General features: G+C 22.8%; 6 protein-coding genes across 6 annotated transcripts; 1 reads left to right on the top strand and 5 right to left on the bottom strand.

Moving 5' to 3' along the window:
- Nucleotides 1-175: 175 nt before the first annotated feature.
- Nucleotides 176-856, top strand: DDB_G0281309 (hypothetical protein; the record flags this gene model as incomplete). Its single annotated transcript, XM_635759.1, has 2 exons — nucleotides 176-527; nucleotides 606-856. The coding sequence occupies 2 exons, from the start codon at nucleotides 176-178 to the stop codon at nucleotides 854-856; spliced, it is 603 nt and encodes a 200-aa protein (XP_640851.1).
- Nucleotides 857-939: 83 nt separating this feature from the next.
- DDB_G0281159 (hypothetical protein) lies at nucleotides 940-4,297 on the bottom strand (the record flags this gene model as incomplete). Its single annotated transcript, XM_635758.1, has 2 exons — nucleotides 940-3,661; nucleotides 3,771-4,297. 2 exons carry the CDS (start codon nucleotides 4,295-4,297, stop codon nucleotides 940-942), a joined length of 3,249 nt encoding a protein of 1,082 aa, XP_640850.1.
- Nucleotides 4,298-4,516: 219 nt separating this feature from the next.
- On the bottom strand, nucleotides 4,517-5,734 carry DDB_G0281157 (hypothetical protein; the record flags this gene model as incomplete). The annotated part of the gene is made up of 1 exon (XM_635757.1): nucleotides 4,517-5,734. One exon carries the CDS (start codon nucleotides 5,732-5,734, stop codon nucleotides 4,517-4,519), a length of 1,218 nt encoding a protein of 405 aa, XP_640849.1.
- Nucleotides 5,735-6,263: 529 nt separating this feature from the next.
- Nucleotides 6,264-8,018, bottom strand: DDB_G0281155 (sugar transporter family protein; the record flags this gene model as incomplete). The annotated part of the gene is made up of 2 exons (XM_635756.1): nucleotides 6,264-7,477; nucleotides 7,619-8,018. The coding sequence occupies 2 exons, from the start codon at nucleotides 8,016-8,018 to the stop codon at nucleotides 6,264-6,266; spliced, it is 1,614 nt and encodes a 537-aa protein (XP_640848.1).
- A 700-nt stretch (nucleotides 8,019-8,718) lies between these two features.
- On the bottom strand, nucleotides 8,719-12,468 carry kif3 (kinesin family member 3; the record flags this gene model as incomplete). Its single annotated transcript, XM_635755.1, has 3 exons — nucleotides 8,719-11,705; nucleotides 11,797-12,123; nucleotides 12,201-12,468. The coding sequence occupies 3 exons, from the start codon at nucleotides 12,466-12,468 to the stop codon at nucleotides 8,719-8,721; spliced, it is 3,582 nt and encodes a 1,193-aa protein (XP_640847.1).
- A 1,324-nt stretch (nucleotides 12,469-13,792) lies between these two features.
- Nucleotides 13,793-14,850, bottom strand: eIF3s3 (Mov34/MPN/PAD-1 family protein; the record flags this gene model as incomplete). The annotated part of the gene is made up of 2 exons (XM_635754.1): nucleotides 13,793-14,255; nucleotides 14,354-14,850. The coding sequence occupies 2 exons, from the start codon at nucleotides 14,848-14,850 to the stop codon at nucleotides 13,793-13,795; spliced, it is 960 nt and encodes a 319-aa protein (XP_640846.1).
- Between the last annotated feature and the right edge of the window lie 150 nt (nucleotides 14,851-15,000).

Here is a 15,000-nt window from a genome sequence, read left to right as displayed (position 1 = left end):
ATCCCAAAAAATTCCCAAGAAAGCAAAGCATTAAAAATAATGAATTAAATTTGTTTTTTTTTTTTTTTTTTTTTCGTTTTTTAATTTTTTTTTTTAATTTTTCTTTTTTTTTTTTTTTTTTTTTTTCATTTACAATTAAAACCGCTAATATATATATATATATAAATAAAAAGAAATGGAAACAGTTAATAAAATCAATAATATTTGTGTATTTTGTGGAAGTAGAAAAGGAAATGATGAAGTATATATTCAAGTAACAGAAGTATTAGCTAAAGAAATGGCAAAAAGAAATTATGGATTAATTTATGGTGGTGGTAATATTGGTATTATGGGAGCAGTTTCACAAGGTGTTCAAAATGCCGGTGGAAGAGTTAAAGGTATCATTCCAAGATCATTATCACCAAAAGAAATTTCAGGTGTAACTGTTGGTGAAGTTGTATTTGTTGATGATATGCACACCAGAAAAGAAATTATGTATAATTCATCCGAAGCTTTTATTGCATTACCAGGTGGTATGGGTACTTTTGGTAAGTTTGGGAAACAATTATATCAAATCTTAATTTAAATAATTAAATTTGAAACTAATAAAAACTAAATTAAATTAGAGGAATTATTTGAATGCATTACATGGAATCAATTAGGTATTCACTCAAAACCAGTTGGTATTTTAAATATAAATGGTTATTATGATCCATTAGTAGCATTATTAAAAACAAGTGTTGGTAGTGGTTTTGTTGATAGTGATTTTGCAAAATCAATTATTGTTAGTTCCGATCCAATTGAATTATTAAATAAATTAGAATCAACTCCGTCATATAAAAGTCAATTAAAATGGTTAACATCTTCACAAGCATAAAATAAATAAAATAAAATTATATATACACTTTTTTTTTTTTTTTTTTAATGTTAAAAATTATTTATTTATTTTTTTATTTATTTTTAAATGGCTTTACAAGTTTCAATTAAATTAAAAATTTTCTCTTCACAAGCTTTATTCATATTAACTAAAACTGAATATGAATTTGTTTGATTTCTTAATTCACAAATTTGATTAATTTGTGGAATTGATAAATAAGATCTAATGAATTTTGAATTTTCAAAAACATTTGGATCTTCAGTTAAATGATAAAGTTCTTCATTTGTAATATTTAAAGATTTTAATAGTGGTGTTAAAGTTGATTTTAATGTATGAATGATTTCAGGTTCATTTGTGAATTTTTTTGATTTTCTAAGGATTTCAACTGCCAATAATAAAGTTTCACGATTATAATAACCAGATTCAATTAATCTTGATAAGAGTAAATTTGCATTTTCTAAATCATCAGTATCAATTAAAATACTAATACATGAATTTTTAAAAGGTGTAAAATAATGATTAAATGTAAGATCGGTAGTAGTAGTAGTAGTAGTAGTATTATTATTATTATTATTATTATTATTATTATTATTATTATTATTATTATTATTATTATTATTATTATTATCACTTGTTTGAATCGTAACAATTTTTTGATATAATGAGAAAATTGAAACTTTTGTATTTAAAATAGATTTATATAAATCATTAACTTGAGACTCTGTAAAATTATTTAAATAATAATTTTTGAATTTTCCATCTTGATTAGAGTTGAATAGATTTGAAGCATCAGTATTACTAATTTCATGATAATCCAATTTAACATTTTCATTATAATTAAAATTGATATTATTTTTTTTGAATCTGATATTTTGAATTTCTTGACCAAATATGAATAGGGCTTGATTGGATATTAATTTTCTAGAGTTTTTTAAAAAGTAAAGGATTTTAGAGGTGATATTATAATAACCTTGACGAATTGAATTTATTAAAAGGGCACTCCAAAGTGACATTGTTAAAGATGTTGCTTTGAATGCAGGTTCCATTTGAACTAAACCGTATTCGATATCGAATTTAATGATGGTTGAATAGCAATAGGTGAGTAGTAATACCGAAGATTGAGTATTCAATGATAAAATATAAGAAAGGAAACCAGGAGGATCACTTAAATAAATTGTATCCAACATTTTGAATAATGTTTCCAATGGAGGTAATCTTTGATTCTCTAAGGATTTCTCTAATTCAAATTTAATTTCAGTAGAGTTATTCTTTGGTTGTAATATTTTTTCCAATAAATTATTTTTAGAATTGATTGAATTATAAATTAAATTTTTATGAGAAACTATTGAACTATCGATTTCACCATTTTTCATAATAAAACTATTATAACTACCAATTTCATTGATTGAATTCTCTATTGGAGTTACTTGAGATAACCATTGAGTAATTGAATCTAGTCTATCCTTTTTTAAGAAATTATTTTTAAAATTCTCTTCAACCCTTTTCTCTAGAAAATAAAGAACTTTCTGTAAACTACCAGTGGATGGTGTTGTTTGACTTATTTGTGATGTGAAATGTTGAACCAATTCAGTCTCACCTTTTTTTTTATGGTATTCAGCAAAAGCCATAAGCATTTCACTGGTTTTGAACGATTCAAATGATTTAACTTTTATGGTATAATATGATAATGCACTTTGGAAATCATCTATATAAAGGTATTCATAGATGATAGCATCTAAGAAACTATTTGGATTTGGTGATTTTGCCATTGAATCTAAAAGAAAGTTTTTAATTTCAATATGTTCTTCATCATTAATTCTATCACAAACTACAAAAACTCTAGCGAAATGATCTGGATTATGAAGTAGCCTAACTGCCATCTTCTCTCTATGGAATTGTTTTGGGAATTTTCTTAAGTACCAATAAATAATAGCTGCTGAATATTTCAAATCAAGTAAATTCATTGTCTTTAAGATTGCAGACAACTTGATGATTGGTTCATCTCTTTTAATTGATGCAACAAGTATTGGTTCTAAGGATTGAAAGTTTGGTTTATGATGTTGCATTAATTTCTCTAAAAAGATATTTGCAAAATCAATATTACCATCAACCAAGGCAAAGTAAGCAATCACTCTATTGTATACTAATAATGTTTTTGACTTCTCTGGAATCGATTGCCAAATATCTAAGAACTCATCTGATCTATTGGATTTCACTAGTGTATGAACGAGTTGAGTGAAATTAATATCTTCCAACATTGGTGTACCATGTTTTTGAATTAATGATTTAATTATATTAATAATTTCCAATGGATTAATATCAAGGAAATACTTTGTAATACTTGAGAGAATTATAAATGGAAATGCCATTCCCTCATTTTGACCCTTTGTTATTGAGGTTACTGTATCAACTTTTAATTGTCTAAGATGGAATTTCACAGAATTTAAATCCCCTACAAACATATAATAGTTTAATAATGAACTCAACATTTGATTATTAAATTCCACCTTTCTAATTCTTATTTCTTTGATAAACTTATCAATTAAATTTTTATCACTACCAGGTTCATTTAAAATATATCTTTTAATCTCAAAATATAATATACAATCCCATGTATCTGAATCCCATTGATCTAAATCTAATGAATTTACTACAAATCTAAAATGTGTTGGATTTCCATTATCACCAAAATATTTTAAAAAACTATTAGCAATTGATGGATCCCTCTTTAATATACCATTTAATCCATTCCATAAATGTTTAATTAAAAGAGGATTTCTACAATTTTGTAAATAACATGTCAATCTTGAAGATTTTTTTTTTTTTTTTTTTTTTTTTTTTTTTTTTTTGGTAAATTAGTATAATTTGAATTTATAAAAAAAAAAAAAGATATTAATACTATAAACCAACTTACTCAAATAAAAACCTTTTTCTCTCTCTCATAATACTATTAAAATAATATACTAAAGTATTTTTTTTTGCCTTTTGTGCTAATTCATAATATTTATCTTGCATTGATATTTTATTATTACCTTCATAAATATCAAGAATTTTATAACCATTTTCAATTACTTGATAATTATATTTATAATTATATTTATAATTATTTTTATAATTATTTTTAATTTCTTCTTTTGTAAATGTTTGATTATTATTATTATTATTATTATTATTATTATTATTTTCTTCTTTTGTTAATGTTTGATTATTATTAATATCATTATTATTATTATTACTATTATTTTCTGTTAATGTTTGATTATTATTATTATTATTATTATTATCATTATTATCATTATTTTTTTTGATTCCTAATTCATTAATATAATTAATATCTCTTAAAACTACTTCATCTGAGCTTCTTGTATATGATCTAAAATATATTGATTTATTTAATTGATTTTTTATTTTAAAAAAATTTTGTAACCTGTTACAGATCATTTTTTTTTTTTATTAATATGGTTGATTGTTTGGGAAAAAAAAAAAAAAAAAAAAAAAAAAAGAGTGAAAAATGAAAAAATGAAAAATGAAAAATGAAAAAAACTCGTTTATTATTATATTATATTTTTATTTTTATTTTTATTTTTTTTTTGGTGGTTTTAGAATTTTTTTTTTTTTTTTTTTTTTTTTTTTTTTTAATGATAAAAAAAAAAAAAAAATTTAGAAAAAAAGTTTAGATATTATATATACAAGAGCTGAAATAAATGAAACAAAAAGTATTATTAAGAGTAAAAGCAAAATTATTGGATAATGTTTTTTAAAAAATAAAGAGATTCTACTATAATGTTTTAATGTTGATAAATCTATTTCGGCATTATTAATAATTAATTGTTTCACAGAGAATGGTATTAAACATCTATCCAACTTTAAATAATTGGATTGAAAATCACTAAAGTCTATATATTCAACACCATTTGGAATTGACCCTTTCTTTAAGTTGAATGAAATACTACCAATTAAATCAATGATTTTTAATTTTTTAACTGAATTTGGAATTACACCTTTCTTAATTGGACTTAATAGACAACCAAGTGATATTGTTAAATCTGTAACTGAATTTGGAATAATACCAGCTTTTAATGAGCATTCAAAAAATTTTGGACCCAATACTAATTTTGTGACTGAATTTGGAATAAATCCAACTACTAATATATTATTGAAACAAATATCCATGTGTAATGTTTTTATTGACTTTGGTATATCATTAGTTGTTAAATTCTCTTTATTAAAGAAAAAATATAATTTCAATTCTGTTACTGTTGATGGTATAGTTTCAGGCTTTAGAAAACTACCACTAACCTTTATTGAAGTAACTGATGATGGTAAATGTTCTAATGATTGATTAAATTTTAAACCAAGTTTAATTTTCTTTAAACTATTTGGTAATAGATTTTTCTCTATAGTTTGATTGAAAATTTCACCCAATTTTAATTTTTCTAATCTCTTTGATAGTGAAAATGATCCAACCAATAATTTTAAATTAAAATTACAATTCAATTTTAACAATCTGACTGAATTTGGAATACCATTAATTGGAATTGGTGAAATTTCTAATAATTTTAAATGTTTAATATAATATGAATTTTCTAAATTTTTTATCTCTTCACAATTATTATACTCTTTAATTCTATTAATTGAACTTTTTTTCAATAGATGAAATATTCTATATCTTAAATATTTATTTCTCCAAACTTTTAAAAATAATACATTATTATCATCACCATTAATAATACTTATATGATTATTATTATTATTATTATTATTATTATTATTATTATTATTATTATTATTATTAGTAGTAGAATCATTTAATGAATCATTATTTGAATTATTATTAATATTATTAATAATATTATTATTATTATTTTCAATATTCATTTTTAAAAAATTAAATATAATTACATATATATAAATATATTAAAACAGATTGAAAAAAAAAAAATAAGGAAAAAATTATTTATAAAATAACAATTATAAAAACAATTTAATAATGTATAATATATATTCACTCACTCCAATTAAAAAAAAAAAAAAAAATTAATTTGAATAAAAAAAAAAAAAAAAAAAAAAAAATATATATATTTTTTATTCGAATAGTGTTTAATTTAAAAATAGCTTTTCATTTACCCACCATCTTTGTGGGGTATATTATTATTTTAATTTTTTTTTTTTTTTTTAATCACACCAAAAACTTTTTTTTTTTTTTTTGTGATAGATATAAAAATTAGAAATTAACATTATAAAAATGAAAATATAAAAATACATAATATTGATTATCAGAACTGATTTAATTAAATGATTATTTTTTTTCTTTAACATTAAATACAATATTTAAATTAACATTTTTTTTATTTTTTTTTTTATTTTTTTTTTTATTTTTAAAATTTAATATTTTTTTAATCACTTTTTAATTTTCTATATTTCTAGGAATTTCCATATTTTCACTTGGAAGTTCAGATAAATTTTCTAAAATTTCTTCGGCATCTTCATTTGGAATATAAAAATTATTCTTTTTTTCAGATGGTGATAATTCAACTTCATCATTATAAACTGTAGCTGCTTGTTTAAAAGAATCTGGTAAAACGTCAGATTCTAATTCACTTTGTTGAATTTTTTCAGGTGGTAAGAAAATTGCCAATAAAACAACACAAGTTATACCAATACCACCAAAAATCCAAAACATTGTACTATCACCAATATATGGAACTGCACCCACAAATGTTAAAGAAAGTAACATATTGAATAACCATTGTAAACCAATTAAAATTGGTGCACCGATATCTTTTGCCTCTGGATCAAAGATTTCATTTACAATAAACCAAAATAATGTACCAATGGACATAGCGAATGCTGCAACGAAAATAAATAAACAAATAATTGATAACCAACCTTGAACCTTACCAGTCAAAGCAACATAAAACAATGCAATCAATAAATCAGCACATGTCATAACAATTGAACCAATGAAAAGCAATGGTCTTCTACCCAATCGATCCACTGTGCATGCAGCAATAATTGTAAATGATACATTCCATAATTGTAAAATACAAGAACAAGTAATAGCACCATATTCACCAGTAAATCCAGCTTTAAAGAAAATTAAATTTGAAAAATACATAAAAGCATTGATACCAGTCAATTGTTGGAAAGTTGCTAAAATCACACCAATAAACAATGGTCTTCTATTCTTTTTTTCCATTAAAATTCTAAATGAACTCTTTTTTGGTTTAGAATTTGAAATTGCCGACTCTTGTAATTTTCTTTCTTTTTTTAATCTTTGATTTTCAACCCAAACTGGTGACTCATTTAAAACTGTCCAACATAATAACATAAAAAATCCTGGTAAACTACCAATTGCAAACATCCATCTCCAATTATGTATACCAGATTCAATTAATAATAAACCCATAACATTTGACCATAACAATCCAAGTGTAATAAATAATTGAAAAACTGAACCATATACACCCCTCTTTTCAACTGGTACTACTTCTGCTACCATCAATGGGCACACTCCTGATGACATACCAACTCCAAGACCTAAAATAATTCTTAATGATGCAACTAAACTTAATGGATTAGTTGCACTTGATGAAATTGCACCACCAATTGTTACAATTGCTTTTTTTTAAAAAATAATAATAATAATAATAATAAACATAATATAAAAAAATAATAAATCAATATTTTAAACTTTCTTTTTATTTTTTTTTTTTTTTTTTTTTTTTTTTTTTTTTTTTTTTTTTAAATTATATTATTTACCTGTTAATAAAACAACTGTTTTTCTACCAATCCAATCTGCTAAAAAACCACCAGAAACTGAACCAATTAATGCACCTAATAAAGTTGAACAAACTATTAAACCTTGTAAAATAGTATTCAAATGGTATTCATTATTAATATGACCTAATGCAGGACCAATAATACCAGTATTATAACCAAAAATTAATCCTCCACTTGCTGACAATGTAATAATTAAACCAGTACTTGAACCTAATCTTATTAACCATAATGGTTTCCAAGTTTTTACTAATGGATTTCTTGCATTAATATGTTTAAATCTATCTTGTTTTTTTTTTTTACTTGCAAATTCTCCAATATCTTCAAATACTACATTATCGTAAATATTAACTTCTTTTGAAGTTTTTTTATTTACAACCATTTAAATTTATATAATCCTATTTCCAAATTTTATAAAATAAAAAAATAAAAAAATAAAAAATAAATAAATAAATAAATAAATAATTATATATAAATAAATGTTAATATAGATTACAAGGGAAATTATTTAAAACTAAAAAAGAAAAAAAAAAGTTTGGATAGGGTAAATTTAAAAAAACTAAAAAATTAACAATACCACACATTAAATTTCAATGTGTGGTATTATTTTATAATTTAAAAAACTCAAAAATAGTTGGTGTTAAATTACTAATTTCCTAAATCGAACAAAAAAAATAAAATCCCACACTTTTTTCCATTTGTTTTTTTTCAAACCTTTAAATAAAAAAACTAATTTTCTATATCCATGTTTAAAGAAAACAAGAAAAGGTCCAAACAAAAACAAAAAGAAAATAAAAATATAAAAAAAAATAAAATTTGGATTTCTTTTTTTTTTTTTTTTGTGTGTATGTTTCAATAAATTAATGTCAAAAAACAAAAATTTAATTGTTTTTCGATTATTTTTTTTTTTTTTTTTTATTATTATTATATATGAATTTAGTATAAATATACCATTATTATTATTATTAATTATTATTATTAATTTAAATTTATAGTATTATTATAAATTTTAAAGTATTAATATTAAAGGATGGATTTTTTTTGGTTTTTTTTTTTGGTTTTTTTTTTGGTTTTTTTTTTTTCTAATCTTTTTGTTGATCTTTGTTAATTGTTGAAGATGTTACAACTGCAGGAGTATATGAGAAATTGACAGGAATTGGTGGGGAAAGGTTTGGTGAAATATTACCACTTCCATCAGCACTTAAATGAGATGGGGTTTGTGGTGATTGTGGTGATAAATTATTTGTTGAACTAGGTGGTGTTGAAGATGGTGATTTCTTTTTAAATATATTCCATAAAGAAGATGAACTATTTTCAGATGTAATTTTAACTGGTGTATTACCATTTAAATTTGCGTTTAAATTACTACTACTATTATTATTACTATTACTTATACTACTATTATTATTACCAACACCACCAATATTACCACTATTACCTATATTATTATTATTATTATTATTATTATTATTATTGCTATTGTTATTAATATTATTACTACTTGTATGATTTGGAGAAGAAGGTATTGAAGTATTAAATGGAGAACCAGATAATGATAAAGGTTCAGCTTTTACACCAGTATTTAATTCTTTTGTACTTCTTTTTGTATTACTATAAAGATTTGCAGATAATGGAGTTGGAGTTGTATGATTATTATTTATAGATGAATGATTTAAAGCTGATGATGATGAAGTAGATGATGATGATGAATGATTAAATTTTTTTAATTGATTATTACCACCACCACCTCTAATAACTCTAGCAACACGAGCACCACCAGTATTTTGAGCATCGACACCAACTTGAGATAATAAATTATTTAATTTCTCCAATTCATTCTTTGCACGATCATGCTCAATGGTTAATGCATTATGATTTAAAGCCAATTTGAAAAGACTCTCTTGATTGATTGCCATTGTTTTCTCTAAAATTAAAATATGTTCACCACGATGTGATAATAACTTTTTCAAACGTTCAACCTCTGTCTTGTGTTTATTATTCTCAATGACCAATTGATGTTTTACAGCGGTGATTTCATCCAATTTCGATTGAACGAAAGCAGCCTCCTGATCGCCACCACCAGGTTTATTAACTCTCTTTAGACGCTCGTTCAAAGTCACGATACGGTCTTGTAATTCGTCCAAAACCAATTCTAGATCTATAACTTTCTGACATCTATTCTCTAAATCTCTAATCAAAGATTCTTTCAATGACCCAAATTCCGATAGTTTCTGATTGGTTTGTTCACGCAATACATTCAATTCCTCCTCCATACGTTGTCTAGTCTCCTCTTCAATCATTTCAATTCTATTCTTTAATTTCGAGTTTTCATTCTTTGTTGCCTCGAAATGTACTTTTTGTTCAGAGTTTTCTGCAATCAATTTACGAATTTGTTCAGCTTGTAACATCATCTCTGCTGGCAATTCATCATCCAAGTTACGTGGATCAACAACAAAACTACTACTAATACGTTGACTCTCTAATAATTGTTCAATCTCTAAATCTTTTTGCATTGTTAAATTTTCTTTGGCAATCTTATACGTTTCAAACTCTAATTCAATCTCTTGAATTCTCTTTTGTAATTTTTGATTTTCACTTTCTAATAATTGTTCATTTACTGATGGTAAAAGTTCTTCAACTTGTTGTTGTTGTTGTTCAACATTATTATTACTACTTGTAGCAGGTGTAATAGTTGCATTATTATTATTAGTTGTTGTTGTTGCACCAGAACCAATATTATCAGATTCAGAAATATTTAAAGAAATTATTGGTGAACTAGTTGCAGTATTTGATTTTGAAGAACCGACAGCTTTTGAAGGTGTTCTTTGTAATAATTTTAATTGTTCAGCTTTTTCATTCCATTCATCTGCATGTTTTGAAGCGGTAGCTAATGGATCCATTTCAGCTGAGGATTTTGGAGTTGATGGTACTAATGAAGCGATTGAGGAATCACCACTTTGTGCAATACGATCTTTTAAAATCTCCAATTGAGATTTAATTGATTGATTCTCTTCATTCAATCCTTCAATGGTTAAAGATTGTTCAGTAGCTTCGAATCTACTTTTTTCAAGTGCTAATTTTAATTCAGATAATTGTACATTCAATACACTATTTTCATTTGTACTATTTTGATATAAAGAATTAATATTATTCGAACTCTCAATCATTGAATTCAATCCCTCAATCTCTTGATCCTTATCTTGAATTTGTTCTTGTTGTTGTTCCAATTGTTCTAATATTTCTTTCTTCTCCTCTTCTTTTTTAAATAATTGTTTCTCTAATTGTATACATTTCTCTTGTAAAACTTTAATTAATTCTGTATCTTTTGGTGATGTTGGTGCTGAAACACTTGTTGTTATTACATTTGCATTTGCATTTACATTTGATGATGAAGTATTTGATGAGGTATTTAAATTTGAAGTTGAATTAACTGAATTTGATAAATTACTACTACCACCACTACCACTACCACCACTACTACCACTACTACTACTACTACTACCACTACCACTACCACTACCACTACCACTACTTTTTAAATTTGAAACAGTTACACCTGAAACAGTCTCTAATTCTTTAATATAACCTTTAAGATTTTCAATTTCATTTTCAGCTTTTGATAAAAGTATTTTCAATTCAGCAGCACTTCTTTCTTGATTAATCTTTGCTTTATTCTTGATATTCTTTGCTCTACTACCAAAACGTAATGTTGAGATTGTTTCAGCTTCATTATAACTACTTGGTGAACAATTGATAATTAGAGTGGTTCTTGAATTACCACCTAACGATTCTTGTAAAACTCTAGTTAATTTTGAATCTCTGTATGGAATATGTGTCGATTTACCATCGGTCAATGCATTAATAACATTACCCAATGATGATAATGATTTGTTAATCATTTTAGCTTCATCCAATGTTGTACCTTGTGCACCTGTTTTACTAATTTTCTCTGATCCTGCCAAATCTACTAAATATAATTTACCTGTTTTAATTGATCCAACCTTTAAATTCTTTTGTTGAATTGTTAATATAAAAATACTATGACTTCTAGATGATTCTGCATTCATTCCTATAATAATAATAATAATAATAATATCATTAACATAATTTCTAGTGTATATGTATTATTTATATAAATAATAATTATATATATATCTTACTTGTTTCAGCAATTGCTCTATTACTAATACCAGTGTTAATAACATCTAAAATATCTTCTTCTCTATAAATATAAACTTCAGATGTACCTTCTACCCAAACACCTTTACCTTTTTCTTCTCTAACTTTTAAATTATCTTTTCTTGTATCTAAGAGATCCCTAATTCTTTCCATATAGATCTCAATATAACTTGCTTTAACAATAAATTCTATATTTTCATCTGCATTCGATATAAATTCAAAAACTGTTTCAATCATTCTTGGTACTATACCTCTTAACTCTTGATCACCATTTGGATCATTAATACCTGTCATACTAAATGTTTTACCTATTTATTTATTATTTGTTAATATTAGTAAATTTTATAAAGATATTAAATAAATATGTATATATATATGTACATACCTGAACCAGTTTGACCATATACAAAAAGAGTGCCATTATAACCTGCCATAATATCTTCAATGACTGGTTTTGCAGCATGATCATAAACATCTCTTTGTGTTGTGTTTGATGGAAAAACATAATCAAATGAAAATGAATGATTTGATTCTGAACCATTGATTGTGACACTATCATTTTCTGGTGCTATCGATACAATCGAATCACCACCTTGCGCTAATTCTAACTTATTTTGTGGTCTAAATCTACAAACTACTCTAATCGATGACATTTTTTTTTTTTTATTATGTATGAATTTTTTTTATCAATTCGTTTATTGAGTTTGAGTTTGAGTTTGAGTTTTACCCACTTTTATTATTATTATTATTATTATTGTTTTATTTTATTTTATTTTTTGTTTTTTTTTTTCTTCTACTTTCGTCCTACACCTAAATTTTGTTTATTTTCTTTTATTACTATTATTTGTTTTTTTTTTTTATTTTTATTTTATTTTTTTTTTTATAGCTAAAATATAAAAATATATATTATAAATAAATGATACTATTATATTATTATAAACTTATTAATATACATAAATAAAAAATAAAAAAATAAAAAAAAAACAAAATTTTGATTTTTATTTATTGGAATGAAAGTGTGTCTTTTGGTGAAATTAATTTTATATATGTGGAATGATAGATATTATTAATTATTATTAATAAACGATTGATATTTTTAAAAAAAATAAATAAATAAATAAAATAACAAAATTTTTTTTTTTTTTTTTTTTTTTTTTTTTCTTCTATTCCACAGGTTTGTTATTGAAAGAAAAGAAAAAAAAAAAAAAAAAAAGGAGCGAAGGTTTTATTTATTTATTATAATAAAAATATGTCAAAAAAAAAAAAAAAAAAAAAAAAAATTAAAAAAAAAAATAAAATAAAAAAATTTTAATCAAAAATTTTTTATTTTATTTTATTTTTTTATTTTTTTTTATTTTTTTAAACAAAACAAATAAATGAATAAATAAATAAGTATTAATAAAAAAATCTATCCAAAGTTTCTTTTAATTTAAACACAGCCCACAAAAAAAAAAAAAAATTTTATTACCCACAAATACTAATTATCTATTTTTATTTTATAATTTTTTTTTTTTTATTTAATTTTTTATTTTGAAAAAAAAAAAAAAATTAAAAAAATTAAAAAAATTAAAAAAAAAAAAAAAAAAATGGAAATAAAATTTTTTTTTTAATTGTTAAACCATTAAAACTAACGATCTTTTTCGCATGTCGCACTTATGGAAAAAATCCTAAAAATAGAAAGTAAATGCATGCTCTTTTTTAAAAACAAAAATTATTATTATTATTATTATTATATTTTATTTCTTTTCATTTTTTTTATTTTTTTTTTTTTATTTTTATTTTTATTATTTTTTCTTTATTTTATTTTTAAAAATTATTTAAACAATACAAAATTATTAATTAAAAAAAAAAAAAAAAAAAAAAAAAAGGATTTTAACCAAACTTTTTTTTTCTTTTTTTTTTTTCTTTTTTTTTTTTTTTTCTTTTTTTTTTTTTTTTTATTTTATTATTTTTTTTAATTTATTTTTTTTAAAAAATTTATTTTTGTAAATCTTTTAATAAACTTAATTTAGTGAGACTATTTCCACTGAAAGAGTGAATTTGATCGGTATAGTTATTGATTTGATTAGTGAGTAAGAGGGAAGTTAATTTTGAAGGTGGATTGAGTGGTTTGATCATGGAGGCAAGTTCATCTTCATCTACTTTTTGACCTTCTAAAAACTTTTGTTGAATGTAGTTAGTCTTTTGAGTTTGAATATTTCTTTGATTGATATAAACTTTATTCAATTCTTGATTCAATGATTCGAGACAATCGGTCATACCTTCAACGACTTTTTCTAAATAAATATTATTGCTAATGTTTAATCTATCGAAACTATTTGTCAAATTATTTGAAGCACCATCAAATTCATATAAAAGTGCATTAATTAATTGTGAATTATGAATTTTAATTGGAATTTGTTCAAAAATATCATTAAAACTTAAATTTGCTTGATCTAATCTAATAATAATAAATAAATAATAATAATAATAAATTAATTATATTAGTAAAAATAATAAAATATATATATATAAATTATTAATATAATAATAATATACCTTTCTCTTGAAAAAGATTGATCTTTAAATAATTCCATAAAAGATTGAGTTAAACGATAACATTTTAAGGAGAGTGTACCTTGTGAAGTTTTAATTGGATCATAAACAATTACAACACATTTTTGATTGATGGTTGCTTGATAGTTATATTGAGTTTCAATGACAGATTCATTAAAGAATGAATTGAGATAAGTTGGTGTATACCAACCGACAGTGTTGGAATCGATATTGACTTCACGTAAAAATCTCATCATCTCTAATTGATAATCTGCAATTGATTCACTATTTTCATCTTCTTGATCACGTGGTGGGAATGGGAAACAATTGGAAACTTCTAAACTTGTACCAATATCTAAACCTAATAATTGACCTGGAACTAATTCTGGTAAATATTCTTTACATTGTTTAATGATTTTTAATACAACTAAACCATCAATTTGAACGACATCTAATTTTGAATTTGAATAATCTTGAATAATTTGTTCGTCAATATCCATTTTTTATTATTATTATTATTATTTTAATTTGTTGTAGATTGTTATTATTATTATTATTATTTTCTAAATATGTATATTTTATAATAAAAAAAATAATGTCGTCGTACAATAGGAAAAAAAAAAAAATAAAAATAAAAAAAATTGAAAAAA

Source organism: Dictyostelium discoideum (assembly GCF_000004695.1).
Source record: "Dictyostelium discoideum AX4 chromosome 3 chromosome, whole genome shotgun sequence".
NCBI lineage: Eukaryota > Evosea > Eumycetozoa > Dictyosteliales > Dictyosteliaceae > Dictyostelium > Dictyostelium discoideum.
The sequence above is the reverse complement of the archived record's forward strand: the minus strand, read 5'-3'. Positions and strand labels throughout refer to the sequence as shown.